At 50.9% G+C, this 23,346-nt stretch overlaps 8 protein-coding genes across 8 annotated transcripts; 3 read left to right on the top strand and 5 right to left on the bottom strand.

The window, feature by feature from the left end:
• Positions 1-1,071: 1,071 nt before the first annotated feature.
• On the bottom strand, positions 1,072-2,507 carry LAESUDRAFT_641415 (CRAL/TRIO domain-containing protein; the record flags this gene model as incomplete). The annotated part of the gene is made up of 4 exons (XM_040903657.1): positions 1,072-1,327; positions 1,381-1,715; positions 2,210-2,339; positions 2,392-2,507. Coding segments are annotated over 4 exons (837 nt in total), but the record flags the coding sequence as incomplete, so codon positions are not given.
• Positions 2,508-2,791: 284 nt separating this feature from the next.
• Positions 2,792-5,533, bottom strand: LAESUDRAFT_740566 (acetyl-CoA synthetase-like protein). Its single transcript, XM_040911087.1, has 11 exons — positions 5,391-5,533; positions 4,885-5,322; positions 4,473-4,821; positions 4,331-4,413; positions 4,131-4,276; positions 3,880-4,061; positions 3,808-3,827; positions 3,466-3,746; positions 3,394-3,412; positions 3,067-3,339; positions 2,792-3,007 (listed from the first exon to the last, which is right to left on the bottom strand). Exons 2-11 carry the CDS (start codon positions 5,194-5,196, stop codon positions 2,921-2,923), a joined length of 1,752 nt encoding a protein of 583 aa, XP_040769660.1. The 5' UTR covers positions 5,197-5,322; positions 5,391-5,533; the 3' UTR covers positions 2,792-2,920.
• Positions 5,534-5,893: 360 nt separating this feature from the next.
• Positions 5,894-7,457, bottom strand: LAESUDRAFT_719972 (uncharacterized protein). The gene is made up of 7 exons (XM_040907725.1): positions 7,153-7,457; positions 7,062-7,096; positions 6,819-7,002; positions 6,668-6,765; positions 6,511-6,606; positions 6,367-6,458; positions 5,894-6,309 (listed from the first exon to the last, which is right to left on the bottom strand). Exons 1-7 carry the CDS (start codon positions 7,400-7,402, stop codon positions 5,916-5,918), a joined length of 1,149 nt encoding a protein of 382 aa, XP_040769659.1. The 5' UTR covers positions 7,403-7,457; the 3' UTR covers positions 5,894-5,915.
• A 239-nt stretch (positions 7,458-7,696) lies between these two features.
• Positions 7,697-10,288, top strand: LAESUDRAFT_710521 (NAD(P)-binding protein; the record flags this gene model as incomplete). Its single annotated transcript, XM_040906772.1, has 12 exons — positions 7,697-7,888; positions 8,054-8,071; positions 8,386-8,556; positions 8,612-8,777; positions 8,955-9,024; positions 9,079-9,143; positions 9,185-9,353; positions 9,374-9,414; positions 9,483-9,651; positions 9,687-9,719; positions 9,778-9,793; positions 9,845-10,288. 12 exons carry the CDS (start codon positions 7,697-7,699, stop codon positions 10,286-10,288), a joined length of 1,554 nt encoding a protein of 517 aa, XP_040769658.1.
• Positions 10,289-12,143: 1,855 nt separating this feature from the next.
• Positions 12,144-14,742, bottom strand: LAESUDRAFT_162925 (uncharacterized protein). Its single transcript, XM_040901409.1, has 20 exons — positions 14,307-14,742; positions 14,229-14,250; positions 14,130-14,160; positions 14,033-14,080; positions 13,967-13,972; positions 13,886-13,914; positions 13,814-13,827; positions 13,736-13,764; positions 13,598-13,621; positions 13,477-13,535; positions 13,354-13,415; positions 13,283-13,298; positions 13,191-13,228; positions 13,120-13,135; positions 13,040-13,068; positions 12,932-12,978; positions 12,732-12,858; positions 12,615-12,681; positions 12,546-12,557; positions 12,144-12,498 (listed from the first exon to the last, which is right to left on the bottom strand). The coding sequence occupies exons 1-20, from the start codon at positions 14,380-14,382 to the stop codon at positions 12,312-12,314; spliced, it is 939 nt and encodes a 312-aa protein (XP_040769657.1). The 5' UTR covers positions 14,383-14,742; the 3' UTR covers positions 12,144-12,311.
• A 1,787-nt stretch (positions 14,743-16,529) lies between these two features.
• On the top strand, positions 16,530-18,384 carry LAESUDRAFT_719965 (NAD-P-binding protein). Its single transcript, XM_040907724.1, has 9 exons — positions 16,530-16,757; positions 16,806-16,858; positions 16,917-17,085; positions 17,138-17,145; positions 17,204-17,453; positions 17,514-17,529; positions 17,579-17,693; positions 17,759-17,898; positions 17,947-18,384. The coding sequence occupies exons 1-9, from the start codon at positions 16,723-16,725 to the stop codon at positions 18,022-18,024; spliced, it is 864 nt and encodes a 287-aa protein (XP_040769656.1). The 5' UTR covers positions 16,530-16,722; the 3' UTR covers positions 18,025-18,384.
• A 584-nt stretch (positions 18,385-18,968) lies between these two features.
• LAESUDRAFT_746769 (iron permease) lies at positions 18,969-21,444 on the bottom strand. The gene is made up of 11 exons (XM_040911437.1): positions 21,019-21,444; positions 20,838-20,969; positions 20,683-20,788; positions 20,523-20,628; positions 20,380-20,459; positions 20,211-20,319; positions 19,982-20,150; positions 19,889-19,929; positions 19,783-19,829; positions 19,366-19,730; positions 18,969-19,311 (listed from the first exon to the last, which is right to left on the bottom strand). Exons 1-11 carry the CDS (start codon positions 21,106-21,108, stop codon positions 18,982-18,984), a joined length of 1,575 nt encoding a protein of 524 aa, XP_040769655.1. The 5' UTR covers positions 21,109-21,444; the 3' UTR covers positions 18,969-18,981.
• A 1,131-nt stretch (positions 21,445-22,575) lies between these two features.
• LAESUDRAFT_754530 (uncharacterized protein) lies at positions 22,576-23,308 on the top strand (the record flags this gene model as incomplete). Its single annotated transcript, XM_040911896.1, has 2 exons — positions 22,576-23,231; positions 23,278-23,308. 2 exons carry the CDS (start codon positions 22,576-22,578, stop codon positions 23,306-23,308), a joined length of 687 nt encoding a protein of 228 aa, XP_040769654.1.
• Between the last annotated feature and the right edge of the window lie 38 nt (positions 23,309-23,346).

Below are 23,346 nucleotides of genomic sequence, written 5' to 3'. Positions count from 1 at the left end.
TGCTGGCCCTTGTATTTACATGAACACTATACATGAGTAAGACTGGCCGGTACAACTACTAGTGATACAAAGCGATTGAGTTGAATTCCGAATATCTAGACAGCACGATGATACCAAGATGAAGGTGGAAACAAACTCATGTACTCTTCCTTCTCCGGCGTGCTCTACTCAACGCTCATCGAAGTCGCCCATCTCTGCTTCCCTTGCCTCTGATGAATCTGATACATCCGCAACGGCTCGTGCTTGACCCTTGCTCAGGCTCCTGGGCGGCTCGCTGTTCTTCTCTGCCTTGTTCTCGTCCCTGCTCAGGCTTCTGCTCTTCTTCTTGCCCAGCAACGTCTTCGGGATCGACAGCCTGAGTTTCTTTGCAAGACTCTTACCCGTCGATGCCACTCCGGCTGACTTCCCAGAGCCACTAGCAACCTCACTTCCAAATGAGGAGCTAGCGCTGCGAAACGAGCGCGAGTCGTCCGTCTCGGGCGTGCCAGGCCCAAGTGTGCTATACGGTGAGGATTCCGGTGTTTCGACGACCTTCTCCGCGCCATCATGCGTGTTCACGACCTCGGTCTCCTGGCTATACGCGGCAGCAGGCGATGTCTTGGATGATACGGACGTAGACTGCTGCAGAGCTGCGTGATGCTGCTCTTGTCGAGCAGAAGATTCGGCTTCCACGCGTTTTGGTGCAGATGCTGCTTGAGGTAGCGTTGGCTGCGATTGCGTCCACGTGTTCTCCGACTGCTCCTGCGGCAACGCTGCTTGCACTCCCTGCACCGATGGTGATGTTGGAGCATGCTCCCTGGGCACTGGCTCTCCCTGCTCTGGCCGTGCTTCTACCTTTGGCAAAGAAAACGGCATTGATACATACTCGTTGGGTGCTTGTTCTTCCTGTTTCAACTCGTCTAAGGGCTCCTGCACCCGCTCTTGCACAAGCACAAGCACCTGTCCCTCTATAATTTCCAGTTCTGCCTCCTGGTCTTGCTCTGGCCTCTGCTCATCCTCCCGCATCCGATCGTCCTCGTCCTCGCCTTCCATCCCCAAGCCAATGCGTGTGCGCTCACCACGCAGCCACCGTTCACGCCGTTCCTTCCGATTTGCCATCCACGGGCCCGCATTACTCAGTTTGCACCCACCAAGCCCATCGCACGTGCATGTGCCTCCGAGGCCCGTCGGCAGGTTCTCCTCCGGAATCTGCTGCAGGAGCACATCCTTGTAGTCCGAGCCAAGAATCTCGATCTTCGCCAGTGTCTCCTTTGCCAGCCATGGCTTGATGAAACTCCAGATCGTTGTAAAGGACGATGGTGCATTGATGATTGCCAAATGTGCCATCCTGCAGCACAAGATGCTGAGCAAATATCGAAATGAACAGCACTCATAGCTCACGTTTCCGGGAAGTAGTCCTGGGAGATCTGAAATGAATCCCGCGCGAGGTTCTTCATCTGCCAGAATTGGCTTATGCCAAAGCCTTTGAGGTCGACAATCACAAACGTCCCGTCGATATGGTGCCCCGCAGCCCGTGACGAGGCGGGCAACACCTCACGCGTGAGCGATTCGGCGTTGACGACGATCGTCTGCCAGAATTTCTGCGGCGTGACATACTTGTACAACTCTGGCATATTGATACCTCCGAAATGATGGATATTTAGCGGCCGACCTTTTTTGTCCGTCTTGTGAAACCATAATGGCCAGCAGTCGAAGACGGCACTACGCTCGGGGTACTGTACATGTGTGCGCATTGGTCAGCGTGCTAGATCAAGAGAGTATGAAACTGTAAACGTTCCTGGGAGCATCTCATATCAAACTAAAAGTCGGAACATGAACATATTGTCCCAGCGGGATCTGATTTTGATGAGTATACTCATCAAACGTGTATGTTCACGAGGACACTGCATCTGCTGACATTTGGCATATGAGATGTCGCATATATGTGTCTATGCCTAACACGAAAAGAAGCATTGCGCGCATGATGCAACAGCTAGCGTCAAGACGTGCGGGCCATACTCGGCGGAGTTGTGGAATAGCAATCACGAGTATCCATCGGGGCACCAACTTGTCAGCGGTCGAGGCCACATGTGGCAGCCAAGCAGACCTCCACTATCGCTGAAGGCACAATGTACAGTGCCAGACAATGCCAGTTATCGCATTCCAGAATGCAGCCGAACGGCTTGTCGCAAGAGCTCCGCGGGACCGAGGTAAGGAAAACAACACGCACATCGTATGGGTCAAGCCGCCTATACAGCTCGTCGATGCCGACACCTTCGACAGTCTTTCGCCACTTCTGGCAGTTAGACCACATCGTTGTAGCCGCATTCAGGTCATACTGACGCGCTCGGAGGAACCGTCTAATCAGGACATAAATATTTGATACAAGACGAACGAAAGCGCAGTACATACAGGAGCGTAGCATCGTCGGTTCCGATGGTGTCTCCCTCGTGTATGAGATCACGTCTCTCGAGCTCCTGCCGGAACTGCTTCAAGGCTTTGTCCTGCTTATCCTTGCTCGGTGCCATCGCCCATCAGCTGACAGTCGTTGCTGTGAGCCTGAGACGAATAGGATGGATTAATCTGGTGGGTGAGGTTGAGTAAGGGGCGGAGGAAAGCGGCTTATAAGGGACGGGGTATGGGGCCGGCGAAGAGGATTCATCATGTCGGCACCAAGAGCTCCTCGTCTGGCAGCTGTGACCTCACGAACTGACCCGCGCGGGTCACATTGTCACGGGCGCGTTCAGTCACTCGGCCCATGTTCAAGTTGTCGGCCCTGTAGGCCAGCTTAAATTTTGAAGTAATGAACACCGTCGTCGTGCGGAGATGTGGGACGTGTACAGGTATCCGTATGGAATCTTTGTATCTTAAAACTCTACATGTATAGCATTTATACAAGAACAGCCTACACATCATCCTCGCGAAGCCCTCAGATGACCCATTACAACTTCGCAGACACCTTCTGCCGCTCTTCATGCTGACTTTGCAGTGCACGCCGGAGAACCTTGCCGGTAGGTAACTTCGGAATCTGCGATGTAGTAGTTAGCTTGACATGTAGCAGCCATCGCTGGACGAGAATACACATACCTCACCCACGACCTCAATCCCACCTCTAAGCCACTTATATCTGCTCAAATTCTTCCGGACCTGCTCATCCAGCTTCGCCACTACAGTACGCTCTCCTTGTGCTTTACCCTCGTCGCTTAGGACCACCCATGCCCGCGGAACCTTCTCGTCGGACGACCGCCCACTGGAGACGCCGGCTACGCACGCTTCTACTAGTAACTTCTCCGGGTGAGCCATGAGCACGTCCTCTATTTCCGTCGGAGAGACTTGGAAGCCAGACACTTTCAAAGTATCCTGTGGCAAATTGACAGTTAGATGCACGACACATTCCGACAATCAGGGCCGCACCTTCACTCTCTCCATGAAGCTTTGGACAGCCATGTTAGCAAGCCGAGACATGGATCAGACAGAAACACACACAACAGCCTCCCCAACTCGTCCACTCTAAATTGGTCTCCGGACCTTAACCAGCCATCTTTCAAGAACGTCCGCCGCGTCGCTTCCTCATCCTGCCAATATCCCAGGGCAACGTTGCCGCCGCGCATCCACAACTCTCCCGGCTCGTTCACATCTGCGTCAGACCCATCCTCCCGCACGATTCGCGCGTCTTGTCCGGGCAAGAGTACCCCGACGGAGTCTGCCATGGGCGGGATGCGCCCGCCGAACATGTTAGGCGTGGGCATGCGCGTAGATGATATCGTCTGCGGTCAGTCAGCATCCATAGATCAACCAATCACTAAAGCAGTAGGGGGAACTATTTACCATTTCTGACATGCCATATCCTGCAGAACATCTGAGCAATTGGACAGCAGCCGATCATGGAGGTGAACTAACCCTGCGTGACGTCCTTGTTCTCCCCGAGTCTCTCCTTCATATGCTTCGCCAGTGACAACGGGAGGTATGCAGCACCAGCTCCGACAGTAAGCACAGAAGCGAAGTCTTCTTTCCGCCAGTCTTTGCTATGTGCGAGCTGATGCACGGCAGAGGGTGTCATCCAAAGCACGTTGATACGGAGCCTGCATTGAGGATGTTGATCGCATACGGTCATGCGCATGAAGGGGCCGGTAGAATAGGCAACAACTCACTTTGGTATCAGCTTCACTACTGTAACCAAGTCCCACTTCGGGATAATAACGATGGTTGAGGGTACCCAGAATCCACGGAAGCAGAACAGATGTAGGCCGTACGTGTGATACATCGGCAGAAACCCCAGCCATATCAATGGGGACGGCTGTCGGTGTGCTCAGTCCGACTCTCAAGCAATGGGTACAAAGAGCGGACGCACTGGACGGGGGCTGCCATCCTCCTTGAAGGAAATATCATTCTGCACCAACGAGTAGCAGATGTTCCCATGCGATATCATTACCGCTGGCATCCCATTCAAAATTAAAACCATGAATTGACAGTTAATCACCGATCGAACTTACCCTTCGAGCGTCCCGTAGTACCGCTCGAAAACACCAAATAAGCCAGCGTGTCCTTCTTAACAGGCTTCACCTGGACCCTCAGTAGCCGCTGTTGCCTAGCATGTTGAATTAAGTCGTCGAGCGTCTCCTTCCCCTTGACATGCCCATGGAGAATGTAAATACGGTCCTCGGGGAGACCGACCTCCTTCGCAGCCTGTAAAGCGATCGACAGCAAGTCAGACTGCACGAACAGGCGTGTAGCCTTGGACGTGCGTAAGCTTTGGGCGAGCTCGAAGGGAGTGGAGTAGGCAGAAAGCAGCGCGAACGGGGTTGTAATGACAAGAAGCGCATTGACGAGGACCGGGAAATCCTGCAGAAACACATCTGCGTTGGACTACGATAGCATACCGGGGCACAAGAGTAAGGAGCATACCAGGGCGTTGTGGCTGAATATCCCAACAATCTCTCCATCCTTCTCTCCAATGCCCAATCCGCCCTCGATCGTCGGCGTACCCAGCGCAGTAGCCGCGTCGCGCACGCGCTCCACAAACTCGTGCCTCGAGACCTTCCGCCCGGTGAGCCCGTCAACGTGCACAGTGTAGTCTTTCGCAGGCTGGTTATCCGGGTGGTTGAAAAGAAAGTCATGCACGTTCTGCTCTGGGAGAGGAGGGACCGGCTTGAACGGCGAGCGGATAATGCGCGCCATCTCTGAATCGCCCTGTAGGTAGTGAGAAGGAGGGAACATGTGGGATGCAGCGCAGTCGCGGTCAGGCTGCCATAGTACTATATGGTATGTCCATCAGCCGCTTGCGCCCATGAATGTGATCAGTGGATTTCCCCAGCCCGGAATAACATGCCGGTTGGACTGCGTCTACCGGGGGAGGGCATCAGCTTCTTGGAACCGACACCCTTGGTCACAAGGGGCTATCGCGTGCGCACCGTCTACACATCCAATTAACAAAGACTGAGCATTGCCGCAGGTCGTAGGTAATGGGCAAACGGTGTCCAGTTATTCGAGTTGTGGCCAACATATTACACACTTCGGGGACACCCAGCCGTTGTGGCTTGATCGTTGAGTGTCGAGAAAGGCTGCTGAAGGTGTATGTATAAGCACAAGCAGAGAATCCGGCTATCAAGCAGCTCTATTAGTGCCGGGTGCCGCGGGGACTACACGTACTGGCGACGCCACCATCCTCATGTAAATCCACGGCAGAAGTTGAATCAAATGGAGTTGAAAGTAAATCGTTTCCACGCTTATGTTAGCACGTACAACGCGGCATAGACTCATGGATAGGACATATGGCGAGATAACATTGCATAACCTAACTAAAGCAACGACCATTAGAGAGCAACGACATGCGAGCAGCGATAAATAGCACAAAAGATAGTGTACAATCCAATCCTCAGAACAAAGCAAGACACAGAAGCATTCCTACACATTACCTCATCCCGTCTCGACCGAGTCTACTTCTCCTTGGGGTATTCATCGTTTAAGTGTGTCTCCGTATCTATTTGTATCTTCACCCCATGATCGCTCTTGCTCTCCTCTTGTATCCCAGCGGCGTCGATCGGGTAAATGCCACCCTTTTCACCGTCATTGACGCTGCTTTTGTCCTCGCCGCCTAGCGCCCACTCGCCCGTCTTGTTCTCCGCGCCGAGCGGCACGTTGAATGGCGTAGGCTGCACCTGCGAGATGGAGAGCACCGGGTTCGTGGGCGCGCCTGGCGCCATCCGCGATCGCACGGTGCCCCCGGAACGCGCCACCTTCGAACCGGCGTATCGACCGCCGTTCGTGAGCGGTCCGCGCACAGCCAGGATGATACGCATGGTCATCGACGATGACAGCACGGCAGCCATGCTGCCGAGATACACATCTCAGTGGAATTATGTGGTCAAAACTGAGATTGGGACGCACCTAGTTACGATCGTCCGGATGGGATCACTCACACCCGTGGGCTTGATGATAAACCAGAAGAACATGTTCACCATGTTCACGAGCCACACAGCCTGGGGGAAATCAGAACATTGACGGGTTACAGATACTCTCTATGCAACTCACGAAGTAAAGGTTCAGTCCATCGCGGAGCATGAGCTTCCAAAGATTGAGAGGCTTTGCCTTGTACGAGCGGATGGAGCGTTTGACAGCCAGGACCAGCTGACGCGCAAGAGACTGACTCAGACTGACGCGATCATGTCATAGGCAGATGGTTGCGTACCGAGGCTGTGTACACTAACGTCACAGAGACCCAGTAGATGCCGACCCAGTTGTGCTTTGGCTCTGCTATGCAGCCTTGGCCTTCCTCGAGCGGCGTAGCTGTGCACGTGTTTCAGGAATGGACGCAAGCGGGAACAGTGACAGATACGCACAGCGATAGAAGCCACAGCATATGGCGGTGATGACGATTTGCAGAGCAAACAGACCGCCCATGCCATGGAGTACAGACCGGTTTTTGTCATAGATTGCGTGGATGCGGTATACATGGACGAATGATATGACAGCGAGCAGGATAGCAGTGCAAATGGGTTCAAACAGGTAGAACCCGGAGCAACGCTGATATGAGGCAAAGTCAGGTGCGTCTGTCCTCGACACAATGCGCGAGGTCGGCTCACCTCTTGTGTCCAGGCGATATCAAAGAATGCAACGCCTACGATACTCGATAAGCTTATCGAACCGGCCCTGATAGGTGGCGAGACAGCGCACCGACAACAGTGAACTCAAAAGGGACCCATAGACGAAGGAAGTAGTAAATGATCTTCAACAAGGGCCATCCACGACTCCGCATAAGCCGCCATGTGCGAGGGGTCAAAACGAGCACGTCCCAAGCTGCCACCGTCAAAGTGCACACGAAGAAGTACTTTTGCGCCGATAGATGCGGGGGTAAGTCAAGCGAGGGCGGTAGCGTCAATGTGCCATTGCCTGACGAGTCGCCGGTCGAATTAGTGCTGTTCATGATCGCTGGCTGCCTGCAAACCGCGCCGCCGTCGTCTGGAAGGGTATGACCGACGGAGAAGATTGAAAGAGCGGGAGGGGTATATAAACGAGACGGGCGAGGCGCTGGTGCAGATGCTAAGCAGTGCTATAACAAGCGCTGCCATTGAGAGATCATCAGCATCGTGATCGGGAAGCATAGCCTGCAGGAGGATCATTGGCCCGTCCATTATTGTGTGTTCCTGGCTTTCTGCGCTCTGGCCGTTGTGAGATCGTCGTCTGAGGGACGCTGTCGGGGTTGCGCAGTAGACCAACAATGGCAGTGGACCATCGACGCGACGAAGGAGCATGTGGCGGAGACAGCGCGCTTGAGATGCAGGGAATACCCGACGAGGCCTCGGTTTCATACTTTGTTCGGAACTTTACTGCGCCGTCCAATTATAATCTCTGCCGCAAAGAGCGCATCCTTGGCGATGGTGTATGCGCTCTACAGGCAAGTCCAAGGGGGGTTAGCAAGCGAACGTCCATCAGACGCTGCCGGCGTCATGCACGCTGCAATCGATACGATCAGAGGTTCGTCCCGCTGCGAGACTTTTGCTCATGCCACCCATGTGGTCGATACATAAGCCACATTTGACCTGCTGCCGAGTCGGTTGAATGCTATCATCCATAGGAGGGTGATTGTCTCGCGGTGAGCTATCTGTGTGCTTCTTAGCCGCCAGATTGGATCGTAACCAATATCTTTCATCACCAACAGTTCGCGAACCCGACGAGCTCGATGAACTTTGCATAACGTCGGTCGCATAGCACCCTATTCAGCATACCTCCTCCCACTGGGGGCATCCTCCTTTGACACGGTTGTCATTGGCCACACGAACTGTTGGGTTCCCTCCAATGTCGACTCAACTTCCGACCTGTCAGTTTTCCTGTGTGGAACAAGGCATCCGCCACTTGCCACCGCCATCATTGCTATGTGTCTACAATGCATTGCTCATAACGCAACAGGCACCTGAGGTGCTGTGGCAATTGCCTGACGCATGCGAGTCTTCCTCGCAGTGCGGTACTCGGAGTCCCTTGCTCAAGCAACCATCTAAAGCTCTCTTTTGGTTCCCAAAGACCAGACCATTCGATGCTCCACCATCTCATCGCGCCACACAGCAAACCGAGCCCATCCACGTAACCATGTGGTTTGCTCACCGCCCATCGCCGCCTGGATATCCGTGGCTTTAAGCGCGTTAGCATCTCGGAGGCGGTGCTGCTTGTGGCCCAATCATGCGCATGGGATTTGACAGCATACAACGTGCCGACCTTCAGAACTGCCTCAGTTATCGCCACAGACATAGCCGTCGTCACGGTGACTTGCGATCAGTTGCGACCGGTGGCCACTACGCGATTACGTACGTTCCAACTTCTGCATCGGCTGCCTCCTTTACTGTGGCTTTCGAGTAGACCTTGAGCTTAGCTGAGACAATGTTGTTCTGCACAATAACGAGCTAGATTTCCGCCTCCACTGTTGCTTCACTGGGCATCGCCGCCAGCGCGGTCACATGATCGCGTAATTGCCCTGATCACAGTACTGCTCAACTTCCCCTCAGAGGCACCCGCAGAAATGGCCAACTCGTTGACAACTGTTCTCATCACTGGGTACACTCGCTCAAGTTGCTGCTTGAATCTATGAATCGCTCAATATCGCCGCAGATGTAGTCAGGGAGGAATAGGAGACGCGTTGGCGCGGAGGTTCCATGAACAAGGTGGACCCGTCGGTGCGCGTACTGTATCTTAGAAGCTTACCTTGTTTCTGCAGGATATGAGGTCTTCGCGACTGCTCGCGATTCTAGCAAAATGGAACATCTCACAGAAATGGGCATCAAGACCTTGCAATTGGATGTGACTGACTTGGACGCGGTTCGCCGGGTGAAGAGTCATATTGCAGAAGTAACTGGAGGCAAACTACATATTCTCGTCAACAATGCGTACGTTACGCCGTATTCAGCCATGATGGCAGTGCTCACGAATCACAACCCAGCGGTCAAGGTACGACAAGCCGCCAATTAACAGAAACTTGACTGATGCGTTTGGGCGGATATAAGCATGTCCTGTAGCCGCCACAGACCTCGACGTGAAGGAAGTTCGGGACCTCTTTGAGGTCAACGTCTTCGCTGTCATGACGATGGTTCAGGAGTTCATCCACATGCTTATCGCATCGGGAGACGCACGGATCGTGCAGATTGGCAGTATTGTCGGTATCTGCCCTCTGCCGTTCAGCGGAGCGTAAATGCTAACAAGGCTGCCATACACGCATACAGCAATACACTTCGTGTGGAGCTCGCACCTTTTGGGTGAGTTCCCGTGACGAGACAGTCGGACTCAACTCATACCTGCATACGACATCATTAGCGTCAAAGTCATCACTGTACGCAGCCACCTCCTCACTACACTTGTAGCTGCCGAATTTCGTGCGTAGGTTATCACAGGCAACGTGAAGAGCAACATCGCGAAGCCACGCAGTCTGCCTTCCGACTCCTTGTACAAACCCATCGAAGCCCAATATCAAGCGCGGCGCGTCAATCCGCAAGGTTTGCAGTTCGATGCTGTGGGTGCTCATCAAAGCGGCTCTGACGGTTGTTTGATACTCCAAGTTTCCGAGATGGATACCGACCAGTATGCAAGGAAGGTCGTCCAGGGAGTAATATCGCAGAATCCCCGCGCATGGTTTTGGGCAGGAAACCCAACGTGGCTCGTCTGGTTCATGGACACTTTCCTGGGACGACGCGCATTCGTAGGCAATAGTCATGATATCCCGAAGTCGAGGTTTCTGACCAGGTCACAGGATTCGCTTATGACGAGGATGTACGGCCTAGACGAAGTTGCTGCAGCGATCGCGAAGGAGAATTTGAAGGATGTCTGACACGATTCACTCAGCGTTTTGTGCTTCATGCGATGGAATGTTTTGGACGTCGATGTATATGCCGTTGGTTGCACGCTTCGATGGTCCCTTGACTGAGTCAGCTTTCCAGCATCCACTAGCGTGTGATGGCGACCTGAGATCATTCCATATTCTGTTCACAACTATGTACAACAGATTTCAGCGAGTCGTATGCTATTGTCACAGGGCTCACTTAACGATAAGCACATGCCAATGTGACTGCTTCGTATTTCAGGTCCAAAGAATTGTGCCACTGCGCGCATGCGCTATGCACTCGAAAGGCGAGGAATTGGTGCCGGCTCCTCCGCTCCAGGCTTTAATACCTCCACTGAGCAAGGAAATGGGACGTTCTGCCTCCTAGTCGACTCAGCCAACAATCGGCGTACATCCGCAATATTTCTGCGGTTGCCAGACCATGCGCCTTCCACATTCCCATCGCTTCGGTACTATCGATGGGCCTGCAATGCAATCGCGACAGCAATGCAATTTGCGCCTCCTATCATCGCTTCCCTCCTCCGAAAAAAAGTTGATAAAATCAGTGAAGGTACACGGAAGTATGATGAAGACGACTAGCTACTGACATTCTTTTGTGTTATGCGAGACGAACGTATAATACGACAGTGAAGGCCCATCGCGAGGCTGTGATCATACTCGCTTGCTCCTTCTGTTAGAACTTGCAGCACGATAATTTGCATCCAAACCGCATATCGGAGAGCAAAATCATTGTAACGACGGGTACCCCCTCTGGAACTCGTTACAGACACCTACGGAAGCACTGTACCAGGCATCGATACTACTCACCTGAGGTACCTCGACGATATCATAGAAGAGTTCCCATGTTAGTATTGACGGCAGAGCGTCCGTAAAGAGAGGGCACCGGAATGGACATTGATGAGTATGCGAGTGATGCGAATTAGAAGATTACATCGCAACTCACAGTCTTGACTCTCGGCTGTGTGTCAAATCTAGATTGTATAACTTATGAACGCAACCTTGAGGCGACAGATTTTCGTATGTCATGACATCTGGCTGAAAATCACCTTGCTGACGATAAACTGTTAATTTAAATGCAATTATCAGACGAGCTTGCCGCAATGACTCTCACAAGCAAAACAGGACGCACCCGGCAAATGGTATTTCATGTGTTCTGAAATCACAAACTGGGATCCACGATGAATCATACATCATGGCCAGCTCGCTGTTGCCAAGCGGCTATCAACTTGTTCGGATCTGCTTAAAGCAACATTTACAGGCGTACCTGTTTCCCCGCCGCAGACGTACATCTGACGATGAGCCTATACTCTTTGCTGTCGATAGCCTACGCTGTGGTCATGCTCTTCAGAAACTCGCCTGATCGGAGACGGGGACATTATGACTCGATGGACAATTTTTCAAGAGCTCCGTTTGAGGCGGCTTGTACCACTCGTCGTTGGCGTGTTACAAATTCGCACAGAAACAAGTTCGATACTTGTCGCCGTATTAAGTGACCTGTTTGCACTAGTAACTGGAACCTGATACTAAATAATTTGCTAGCGTGAGTCAAACGCCGAACAGTCCTGTCATCTTGTCCTTGCGTTTGAAAGGAGCATTTTGGAAATATCTTGCCACGCCGGTGCGCAGGAATCCTGTGCGCCCGTCCGATCATACATTCTGTGTTGTCGACCATCATTTGATAGTCTGAGTAGAGCGAGAGTCGTAATCGTATGATATCCAAGGGTGGTAGTTCGAGGCGCTTGATCAACGAGGGCAGCCCGACTTACAAACTCCTTCCATTTCTCTTCTCCTAAGCGAAAACAAGTGCGACTCAGTAAGATAATATCTCAGCGGTTTTTGATCACTCTGTATACACGAGCTCGCTGACCGATACACTAGAGACTACTGCACGACCGCTCGCGACGATAGAATGACTGTAGGGGTATAACAGGGTAGGAGCCAAAGCGAGTGTAGATCATACGACAAAACCTTGTGTTGGACATGTACAGTAGCTTCTGGTCTGCTCTTCACGTCAATCTGGCAAGGAGGTCTCAACGTATGTGTCCGTGGACACAGTGTGGTCCACACCGGGTGCGGCTTGGAAGGTCATAGTTTCTAATTCCGTGTCGCCCGTCCTCGGAATTCCCGATTCTACGACTTGCACCGTCATGACGCTTCTGATGTTAAGGAGAACACGGCTAGCAATGACAGAGTAGAGACTGCAAGGCAATTAGTATATGACTGAGAGAAGCTGCCGTGCACATACGCGCAGGAGAGTCTAAAACAGTCAGTCAACAGGTGCAGATGGCATATGACATATTAACAAAGGACGCACCCTATCATTAGCTCAGCCAGTGTGGCTCTTGCTAGAGACCAGATCAGAATATCGGTGACGAGGATGACTGGGACGAAATGAATGGGATTGCTTAATTCACATATGGAGAGAACTCACCGACCACCGCAAGGAACCATAAGACGCCATCACGCAAGAAGAGAGTGATCAGTGGCATGGTTGCGCCCCTATATCCCTTCAAGGACATCCCGCACTTATACACCGTCATAGCGAACATGATAGCTGACTAGTGAGTGGTGGACCAAGCATTATGTGGTAAGCACGTGACGCGAATCAGTCCAAGATGAGTACGTTCATACCACGATGAGAGATGGGACCACATAGACCTTGAAATACTTGGGAACAGCTGCGCAATTTGTGCATCACACTGAATCAGTCATTTAATGATCTATAATCTATGAACTCACTCAAGGAATAGCAGCCCGTGATGGTCGAGCTGTGGTCGGAAATGAGGAAAACACGGAGAGTATCCGATTAACGCGCTCACCCAAGATGAGCATATTCTAGCGCAACTCAATTGATGCTGATGCTCACCCGGAGATGGAACAGACTACTTACCTTTCAACGGCAGGTCGGAGTAGACCGAAATAATTTCCCTGGAAAATGTCACAATCTATGGTTCACTTAGGTAGCGTCTCGGACGTGCTCACATGGCGATAACCTCGGCTGCGCACAAGCGACATTCAGATACTAGATGTGACATGAAATATAGATGACTCACAGGCAAATAAGAAGACGAGCACGTATAGCATTGTGCGGTTCCTGTGATAGAGAATCCAGACTCTGCGGCCAAAACGGCAGCTCAATGCAGACTCCAGAATAGAACACAACATATGGACACCACCTCAGAACCAGTACGAAATCGACGGTTGCAGTGATGACGGTCGCAAGAGACCCTTGAACCTGATCAAAATTCGATGTGTTTATATAGCGTTATAATATGTGAGGACATGCAGACAGCGAACCTGGAGGTAGTCTTCACATCTATTCTTGCATTTGTCAACGCGTAAAGCCATTAAACTTTATGGTACAACTTACACCTAAGAATGAGCGCGGTACGTGAGCGATGCACTCGAAGCGCAGTATGTAGTAATTTCACTCACTGAATTGGAGGAAATGGCACTCATGTGGACTGGTTGATGTCAAGTCGAGCCGGATTTACGAATGCACTGGCAACTTACTTGCAACGTCGATACTGTAGAATGAAGCTGATCAGCAGACGATAGACATTTAGATCACCATTTGACCGTCACCTGAGGGCTATGAGACTGAAGTAACGATTCTGAGGCAGGATATATGGAACGTATCATTTGACACTGAATTGTTCCGCGTACCCATAGCTGAAGTGCAAGTACTCATAAGACAGATAAATCGGACATGAAGAACTATACACTACGCACATAAAGTATTTTGGTTAAACTCAGAGGCCCCTTCCAGAAGAGGTCCACCTTCGAGACGATTATCACAATGCCGTAACTGGCAAGCAGATCGACGAACCTCCTGCTGGAAAGTCAGAACATGATCAAAGCTGTCCAAACACGTTACTCGTGGTCAATTTTCATGCTTGCTTTGACAGAAGAAAACATAGGTGCCGACAGTAGAAGAGCAAGCCCGGACACTATAGACTCTTATTAGTGAATGATAGTTCCATATGCAGTACTTCTGTGTGCATACGAGTAGCATAGCTTGTAGAACGTGCGTCTCGAGCGAGTTGGAGCAGCTCTAGAACTTCCTGCGAACTTTCAGCCATCGAGTATGTTCTTGAAACCTAGACAAGAATTGCTTTCTGCAAAAGTAGGGTTGAGAGATAATTAAGGCAGAATGGGCCTCTTGGGGGGAGGGGGGGGTGTTATGGATATAACCATCAAGCAGACGAATCCATCGTGTGAACTAGAACGCGGCGATTGAAAGCTTGACATCTTAAAGGGAGCGCACGCCGACACAAGCCATTTGGCTTCGATATTAGGGTGGGGAAGCTGAAACAGTCAATTCGGACTGGTATCAGATTTTCACCAGGCGATGAATTGTTCGTAACAGATGGGAACAGCCTTGGCCGAAGGTCAAATGGAACGGCTGCGACCGTGTATTTTTTGATGATTAAGATAGGAGAAGTTGCATATGGTGTTATTGGCAGGTTCGATGACAGAGCATCATGGTTCTACGAGCAGGGGTATATCACCCCCCTAGACCACATCGCGATTGTCGCACAGCTCTGTATGTAAATGCCGGATCATTGATAGTATGATACAGGGGTGAGAACCCAGAAGCGGGTCCATGGGAGTATTTCGGGAAGATATCAGAGATGTGATGCAGCACGTACCGTAGGTGGGTTTGGATGCACGACCGTTTCGAACTTGCTCAGGCTTGGGCGGTAGACTGCGTGACCCACTGAACTCCTGCTCCGGAGAATTTGCTTCGAATTGCGTTTGTTTTTCGCATCCCCCCATTCTATACCCTGTTTAGGCAATTGATGGTCTCGACTTGCGATGGGGTGTCTACGGTGATGCGAACACACGACCGATAGTTCATCAGCAAAATCTCTCACTTACCCGGTTCGCTCGAAGGACCTACTTCAACGTGCTTGTACAAGCGAGTAAGAGGTAGTAAGAGCCAGGCCAGTAGTAGGTCACATTTCTTGTGTTTACCTTTATTCTCTGTCTACACTCTTATTCACTTTGATAAGCAAAACCAAGTACAATCGGTAAGTAAAGGTTTTCCTGATATTGGCGACTACAACACGGCACGAAATGCTTCAGATCCGAGTTCTCCGAGTCATGGGAGCAGATTAGAGCGCGATGTACTGTGTGTGACGGATTGGTGTTACGCTTTGTTCTCCACTGTCACAATCAAGGTCACCGGCGCATACCCGACAGTCTTGACTTGTAGTACTGGCAAACAGAATCATGGCAAAGAAAATACCGATTCCTGCTGTGAGACAAGGTGTGACTTTGACTTTCCCCCCTGCTGTGACCTCATATCGTTCTTTTCTAAGTCGGTAAAGGCAGTCTGGAATAACTAGAGACACTGAAACGGCGGGCCGATTCCAAGCCCTTTCTTTTTTCTTTTTTTTTTTTTTGGAAAAAACAGATTCACCTAGTGGGAAATTTCAAGTCTGGCTCGTTCTATTGCATTGTGATGCCTTTGCTGCAATGAAAAAGTAGTGCTTTCTTTGCTGTGAATGTGGCCCTGCTATAAATGTGCTTAAATATTCTTAAATCTGAGGGACAAGAGACAGCAAGAGACTGGCATGTGACAGACTTTACCGGTATTGACTCGGTCACAAGAACCAAGTAAATAGTACGTGATACCAATAAAACGCTTACCACTGATTGGGATGCATATGGAGATCTAGACAAAGCCATTTCACAAACGCAAAGCAGCAGTTGATGTTTGACACACATATCAAAGATTGCATCACGTCTGCGGTATTATTTCACGGCCATCAGCACCGGGTTGCGCTCATCACACAACCTGCACAGATTTATTTTTCCACGGGAAACCTGATGAAAAAATGGTGAAAATATCTTAAATCTGGATATGGAAATAGTTTGGAAATCGGGCGGAGACAATTGAATTATGTTACAATTGCTTCACCGAAACATATCGGCATCTCATATTTGTTCACTGAAATATCTTACATTGGGAAATAGTTTCACTATTGCTGATACGTTTCGGTAAAACAATCGTAACATAATTTAATTGTCTCCATCCAATTTCCAAACTATTTCCATATCCAGACATAAGATATTTTCACCATTTTTGCACCAGGTTTCCCGTGGAAAAATAAATCTATGCAGGCTGTGTCACAGGTGCCTGGCACAAGGTTAGGATGCTGCGCCGAACGTGAGCTACTTCAAGTAAGTTCCCACATACACGACGTCCTGGGCGCCGGAACTGCGGCAGTACAGCTTGCGCGGATCTATGCTGTTCGGCTTCCCTTCTGCGCTCCCCTGGCATGGTGTCTTCCATCTCCTTTCACACGGCGTGACGGTAGCTCGCCCATGATGTAGGTGTTAAGGGTTCTTGCCTCGCCCTCCTCTCTTCGTACACATCGCGCCTTTCCCGCATCTCGTCCTCAAGCCGTATTCCAATGTCGTCCTCACAGAAGACGGTCCTCATTACTGGGTATGCTGCTTCAGTACGGTTCACATGCGACTCACCATACTTTTGCAGGTGCAGCGAAGGTGGCATTGGCGATGCCCTTGCCCGCCGATTCCATGAGCAAGGTCAAGGAATTCTACACATATACAATAGTCGAATGCCCTAACGTCGATGATCGCACAGGGTACGAGGTCTTTGCGACTGCTCGCAATCTTAGCAGTATGGAACATCTCGTGTCACTCGGCATCAAGACGTTGGCTCTGGACGTGACCGACTTGGAAGCAATGCGCCGGGTTAAGGCTCACATCATGGATGCGACTGGCGGAAAGTTGCACATTCTTGTAAACAATGCGTATGTTGAATTCTCAACCTTGCTTGGCGACCTACTTATGCGACTCATACAGTGGCCAAGGTACCTTTATCTCAGTTGTCCGTCACTGCATGCTGACCTCCTGGCAACCGAATTTAAGCGTATCCTGTGGCCGCTACTGATTTCGATATGAAGGAAGTCCGGGATTTATTCGAAGTCAACCTGTTCGCTGTGATGACTACGGTTCAAGAGTTCGTCCACATGTTAATCGCATCGGGCGATGGTCGGATTGTGCAGACCGGGAGTGTCTCTGGCATCGTACCTGTACCATTTAGTGGGGCATACAATGCCTCGAAGGCCGGCCTTCATGCTTATGGGAATACTATTCGTGTCGAACTTGCGCCATTCAAGTAAGGACTCGTCCTTCATGCTATCTGCGCTCTTGACGATGCATACCTCTGCTTTGACAGCATCAAAGTCGTTACCGTATGCGAGTTTACAGAGTCTCCGACTTGCAATAACGTTGTTTTTGCAGGTGATCACCGGTGCTGTAAAGAGCAACATTGCCAAACCACGTACTCTCCCGGAGGACTCGTTGTACCGTCCTATGGAGGCCCAGTACCAAGCACTTCGCATCAATACTTCCCAACGTTAGCATTCGATTGTTATGGTGTCATCAATAGTATGAGAACTAACCGCATGCCGTTGTTTTCAGAGGGCGCTATGGACGCGGACAAGTATGCACAGGACGTGGTCACGGAGGTAACATCAAAGAACCCGCGAGCCTGGTTTTGGGCAGGAAATCGGACGTGGACTACTTGGATCATCGACACTTTCTTGGGTCGGCGCGGCTTTGTAAGTATTCCTCATGATGCGAGCTGCACTGTGGCTCACGTCTGTTAGGATGCTATAATGACGAAGATGTACGGGCTGGATGAATTCTCCGCGATGGTAACACGAAACAAGTTGAAAGATATCTGAACTGCTGTGAAACGTATACTTAATCGTCTCTGTTTCCACGTCACTTCATTGCTGTTAAATAGTGTTCGTCAGTATTCATCAGTTGGCATTCTCGCATGTGCAAACATCAAGATACCTTGGTCGAGATCATCACAAGGCGAATACAGCGTATCGCGGCGGTGAGCATACAGGATGTGTGCGACGGGATGCGATGAAGAAATCTACGGGCAAGCGGCTATGACATAGTTCATCTTTGGTCGCTTCACATGACCAACAATGGATACGTTTCCGTAGGCGTCTGCACCGCGTTGCAGACATTTTCGCCCCGGGGGAGCACGAGCCCATGAGCCCCATCTGACATTTTGAAAACATAGTGATAACAGTCCAAATGATGCTGAGATGTTACTTCAGATTTCGTTTTTCGGTTCTTTCAATATTATCAATTGGAGCTCACTGTGACAACTTTCAAAACGATACCATGCTCAGGCTAGATTTGAGATGTTTCAGCTGCCCAGTGCCAGCATTGTAGCAATGCCATGATAATATTCTAAACGATTCAAAAAGAGACTTCTGATTAATACCAACATGGAACCGTGATGATCACTGGATATTTCCTGCCGTTCACAGGTCGGTTTGATATAAGTGCAAAAAGTGCTAATCGTATGTTGCTGAGCATCCAGATGGCTGAGCTGGTCGCTGTGTGTGGGTAGAATTCTCAATAGCGGTGTCTGAGGCCTCTCGGGAGTCGGGTGGCCATGCCCTTACACTACTACTGAATGAGACTGCTACGGTCCTAGGTCGCTAATCATTTTGCAAACTTCTGCCTCGATAGCACGTACACAGTGTTGTTGCATATGCCGTCTAAGAGGATACGTTGATAAATCATCAGGTTGCACGTATCAATACAGAGTACCAAGCTCCGTCCGAATCTATAGCCGACATAGCTAATTTTTCATGACAGCACTAACTGTTCTTGATCTATATCCTCGCCACCTTCGCGTTCATCGCATCCGCCTCTTGTACACCCCAATGCTGATCCAAATCTGTGTGCAGCGGCAATCCTCGCATCAAGAAAGATACGACGAGGCCTAACACGCTCATCCCTACCAATACCAACCAAACAACTCGGAGACTGGATGCGAATGCGACCCGAACCTCATTCTTGAGCGGTTCCGGCAAGGAACGAATCTGCGTGATTGTAGTGTATGTCACTTGAGATATGTCGGGATAGCGTTCCAAAAAGGCAGCGGGCAGCTGATGTCTCAGCTCGTTCTGCAGTACAACCGCCCCAATTGCGACGCCCCACACCTATCGGGTTGTAGTTGTGAGGTCAGCATGCCAACGAATTATCATAAAACTCACTTGAGCAAAGGCGCGCAAGAATGCCCCAAGCGCGATGGCATGCGCATTCTCGCTGACTGGTAGCGGAGCAAGCACCGGAAAGAACGTGCCTGTGTAGGCGGTACCAATGCCGGCGCCCGATATAACTCCAAATCCGATGGATGTTGCTCTGGGACTATCGCTGCGAAGCGTGCTCAACAGGCCCATAGACAGGACAGTCAAGCACCACCCCAACCATAATTGCGGGCGGTATCTTTTCAGGACCGTGATGCTGATCCCCCCCACGATAGATATGGGAGAAAGGGTGAGGGCCAGACCAAAGAGATCAACACCTGACCCTGTCGGGGACGCGTCCTTGCAAGCCTGAAAATAGACGGGCATGTAATCTTATTATTGTCAGATTTGTCATGCCATAGGAATGCCAAACGAAAATCTCACATATGAATGCCACGAGAATTGCCTGGATGAGAAACATTTGCATGTAGCTGTCAAGACCGAGTTTTCATTCATCATATAGACAATAGAAAATATAGGCATCTCTCACCCGCTCAAGGTGGTTCTGTTCGAAAGAAGCTTTACCCGGATCTAAGGCGAGCGTCAAAGGGCATAAACATGCCGGGAAAGTCTGAACGCTTACGATAGGAACCGGGGCTAGAGACGCTTCATACAACAAGAAGACGACCAGTCCGACACATCCAGTGCAGAGTGGTATAAGCACGCGATATGATGACCAAGGGTATGCACCGCCACCCCATGCGAGAGCTATGATGATTGCACAGGAACCACTTGTCACCAAGAAATTGCCTCTATCAGGCCGGTATTCGGCGTCAGTACAGGTGCCGTAGCATATAAGCATGTCGACCTACAGCCAATCAAAGCTACTGAGCTTGTCCCGTATTTCTCCACGTGGTGTGCGTAATCGGAGAAACACTAAAACGAGCCCGATAGCGACGCCACAGATAGGCAGATTCATGTCTGTGAAACATGGATGTGTCAGAATGTCGATGATCTGCAACCTAATGGTACGGTACGGACAGAACAGCCAGCGCCAGACGCCATGTTGCGCTAGAGCTCCTCCGATCACAGGTCCTATGGCAGCTGCAATGCTCCATGTCCTAGACCAACGAAAGCGTTGTGTCAAAAGGTGCACTTTTCCCTTATGCGATGAAACGACATACATCCCAATGAACCCGTTGAATATTCCCCTCTCTCGTAGAGGGACTAGATCTGCAAGGATAATGTTTGTCAGTGATAGGATGCCACCTCCACCTAGTCCTTGCACGGCTGAGAGACTCGAACGTTAATGGATCTCTTGGGAAAAGTCACGGACATGCTTACTACGGCCGCTGATGAACAATCGCTGGGAAGGCGATACTGCACACATCAAGCTGCCAACGGCGAATGCTGAGATTGAGAACAGCATGATGGGTTTGCGACCGAAGATCTGCAACAAATATGAATGAGCACTCGACAAGCAGGGGGTTTAAATATACCTGAGCGAGATTCCCGCTCATCGGTATGAAAGCGGTGGATGACAGAGCGTATGCTGATCCCACCCATACGAAATTGTGTGCGTCAAATGGGATGGCATTTACAATGGTAGGCAATGCGGTGGACACGGCAGTCTGGACGTATACGTCAGTATGCGCAGGAGTCAACGAGGTGAAGACCTACTAGTTCCATCGCCCCGCAAAAGAGGGAAGTGCAAACCGCTGCAATCACGAGCCAGAAGGATATTCCTCTGGAGGCAGCAGGTTGCTCCATTGTGCAGCACTCAGTAAGACACGGTGAAGCCCTACGTCGTAGTCATCTGGGAGTTATACTGCGCGGAGATCGCGCTTCATGCCGCACCAAAGATGCGTGCAAGAGGAATAACCATCAAATCCTAATCATCAGAACAAGCTGTGCAATCAAGGAGAGATTCGTAACAGGTCAGCACATGATGAATGAGTCGGAACACGATGCGTTAGGACGTGTTACTCATATCATCTTCATAGACTTCTGAAACCGCATCTCCTACGGCTAGGAGTCCCACAGGTGTTGAAAGAAGCAGATTGGATCATAGCGTTTCCCAACCATCCAACACCCTAGGACGGAGATCGCAGAAGAAGTCTCAGAAGATGACTCTGAAGACGCATGGTAAGTCATCACTGCCGTAAGACACTCCCATAGATGTCTGGCCGTCTTTGTAGGTCAGATACGACCATCAAACACATTTCACATGAACGGTATGATCCTGAACAAGATGTATCATTCAACGTATTTCAGTAACTGTCACTCCAGGCGCCCATTTGTGGTCACGGTGGGAAGTTATGAGCCAGAGATTGTGTTCGTCGAGAGGTTCAGGACTGGAGGAAAATTCGGAAGAAGCGGAGCACGCACATGCATCTCCCAGTGTATCAATGGTGTCAAAGTAAATGATGGAATGTTGCCACTTCCTTTTGATCGAAGATGGATTCACGTAGAGCTGATTTGGTTGAGCGGCGTGATTGTCACAAAAGATGAATGACCGTCCATGACAGAGAATCATTCTGGAGATCTCGGCCATGCTGCTGACTTATCTCGCACCCTGCAGCGCTCTTCCTTGTCTGTTTTCGAAAACAATTGAAGTCACCCTCATTATGCGAAAATAGGCTGATGCCGTCGTACGTTGAAACCATGTCTTGCGAAATGGCACCTTAGCATGAAAGGAGGGACCGGAGAACCACTCGGAGGAACTCAGCTTCGTTAGCTCATCGTACCTTCAATTCCTGCGTACTAGTTCGCTATCACGCACTGCGGGTCTTGCGAAAGGCGGATGCACATGATGGATGCCCTTTCCTGTTCAATCGCTTCAGCTTTGATCTTTCCATAGTCGCCCTTGCCTCCATTCGAGTTGCGTTTACTTGTAACGTGGTGCTCTATACGCTTTAGGAGGTTAGGAATCAAGCTGATCGTTAGTCACGCGTCACGAAACCCCGGTCACGGGCCACAGAACGAGGCGGATTTTGCGTGCGTTACTTCCTGCGTAATTTTACGAATCCATATTTCGCATCACGGTCACAATGAGGTGACGAGAAGCTTGAAAACAGACAGTGTTTTTATAGTGTGATCCTCGGCTTGCATTGCAAAAGATGCAGCGACTGAACATGAACAAATGTAGAGAGCTGCGGGCCCTGTCATGGCGGAAGGTGCACGTCAGAGAAAGTGCTGTCAAAAAAATGATTCGGGTCATATATGATGTGGATTACCATGGATCTTGAACTGCAACCACCAACTGCATCGCCTAGCGCCCGGGGATCCTCCCCTGCACCCTCTGAATCTCTGTATGAAATCTCCTCTGCAACCCCTGACCTCACCCTGGCTATACGCCAGGCTCTCCGACCATGGCAGTCTCAGGGTCCCTCTGAGTTGTTATATGATCTGGACAGTGCCATCGATGCCGTCTTCGCGGTGAACAAGACCATGCTTCGTGTCCTGCAACTTGCAGGCCACAAGTACTGGGCAAGCATCCCCGTCCCCAACCTTCTCCTGAAACAGCGATTCAACTCAGCAATCGCACAATGCCGTGGCACTCCAGGGAAGGGGGCTCCTTCCCCCCCTGCGGCTGCCAACCAGCCCGCACCCACCTCCGCTCCATCTGGACCCGACCTCACGGCGGCCCTCCAGGACCTCCGCTCCGCCCTCGACGCCAGACTCGATGCTCTGGAGACTCGAATGGCGAATGCGACCCCCCCGTCGCAGGCGAAGGCTCCCCCTCCTCCCAAACCTCAGGTACGTGGCGTTCCCAAGAAGCGCTCGTACGCGGCGGCAGCCGCCACCTCTCATCCAGCTCCTCCCGGGATGACTCCGAACCCGCCCACTCCCTCGAAGGCTCCTAAGACCAAGAGTTCGCCAGAGCCTTTGAGGTATATAGTTCGCTTTGCTAGCTCCGCGCCGGCACATCTGCTTCAGACGCCCCCCGCCCAACTTGTCAGCGATGTGAATACAGCACTGGCTGCAATTCCGACTGCTGGAGGGCTG

Source organism: Laetiporus sulphureus (genome assembly GCF_001632365.1).
Source record: "Laetiporus sulphureus 93-53 unplaced genomic scaffold LAESUscaffold_2, whole genome shotgun sequence".
NCBI classification, from domain to species: domain Eukaryota; kingdom Fungi; phylum Basidiomycota; class Agaricomycetes; order Polyporales; family Laetiporaceae; genus Laetiporus; species Laetiporus sulphureus.
This window is presented reverse-complemented; position numbering and strand designations above follow the sequence as displayed.

Coding starts and splice junctions, on each gene's coding strand:
- LAESUDRAFT_719972 (XM_040907725.1), bottom strand. CDS start 7,402: ATGAACAGCACTAATTCGACCGGCGACTCGTCAGGCAATGGCACATTG. Junction 6,607..6,667: donor CGTTAGTGTACACAGCCTCG/GTACGCAACCAT, acceptor CTTGCGCGTCAG/CTGGTCCTGGCTGTCAAACG. Junction 6,459..6,510: donor ATGGACTGAACCTTTACTTC/GTGAGTTGCATA, acceptor GATTTCCCCCAG/GCTGTGTGGCTCGTGAACAT.
- LAESUDRAFT_746769 (XM_040911437.1), bottom strand. CDS start 21,108: ATGGAGCAACCTGCTGCCTCCAGAGGAATATCCTTCTGGCTCGTGATT. Junction 20,320..20,379: donor CGTCTGGCGCTGGCTGTTCT/GTCCGTACCGTA, acceptor CATGTTTCACAG/ACATGAATCTGCCTATCTGT. Junction 19,312..19,365: donor TCTTGCGCGCCTTTGCTCAA/GTGAGTTTTATG, acceptor ACAACCCGATAG/GTGTGGGGCGTCGCAATTGG.
- LAESUDRAFT_162925 (XM_040901409.1), bottom strand. CDS start 14,382: ATGGCTGAAAGTTCGCAGGAAGTTCTAGAGCTGCTCCAACTCGCTCGA. Junction 13,536..13,597: donor GATGTGAAGACTACCTCCAG/GTTCGCTGTCTG, acceptor AATTTTGATCAG/GTTCAAGGGTCTCTTGCGAC. Junction 12,682..12,731: donor ATGGTTCCTTGCGGTGGTCG/GTGAGTTCTCTC, acceptor ATTTCGTCCCAG/TCATCCTCGTCACCGATATT.
- LAESUDRAFT_719965 (XM_040907724.1), top strand. CDS start 16,723: ATGTCGTCCTCACAGAAGACGGTCCTCATTACTGG. Junction 16,758..16,805: donor AAGACGGTCCTCATTACTGG/GTATGCTGCTTC, acceptor ATACTTTTGCAG/GTGCAGCGAAGGTGGCATTG. Junction 17,899..17,946: donor TCTTGGGTCGGCGCGGCTTT/GTAAGTATTCCT, acceptor CACGTCTGTTAG/GATGCTATAATGACGAAGAT.
- LAESUDRAFT_740566 (XM_040911087.1), bottom strand. CDS start 5,196: ATGTTCCCTCCTTCTCACTACCTACAGGGCGATTCAGAGATGGCGCGC. Junction 4,277..4,330: donor AGGATGGCAGCCCCCGTCCA/GTGCGTCCGCTC, acceptor GCACACCGACAG/CCGTCCCCATTGATATGGCT. Junction 4,062..4,130: donor GTAGTGAAGCTGATACCAAA/GTGAGTTGTTGC, acceptor TCCTCAATGCAG/GCTCCGTATCAACGTGCTTT.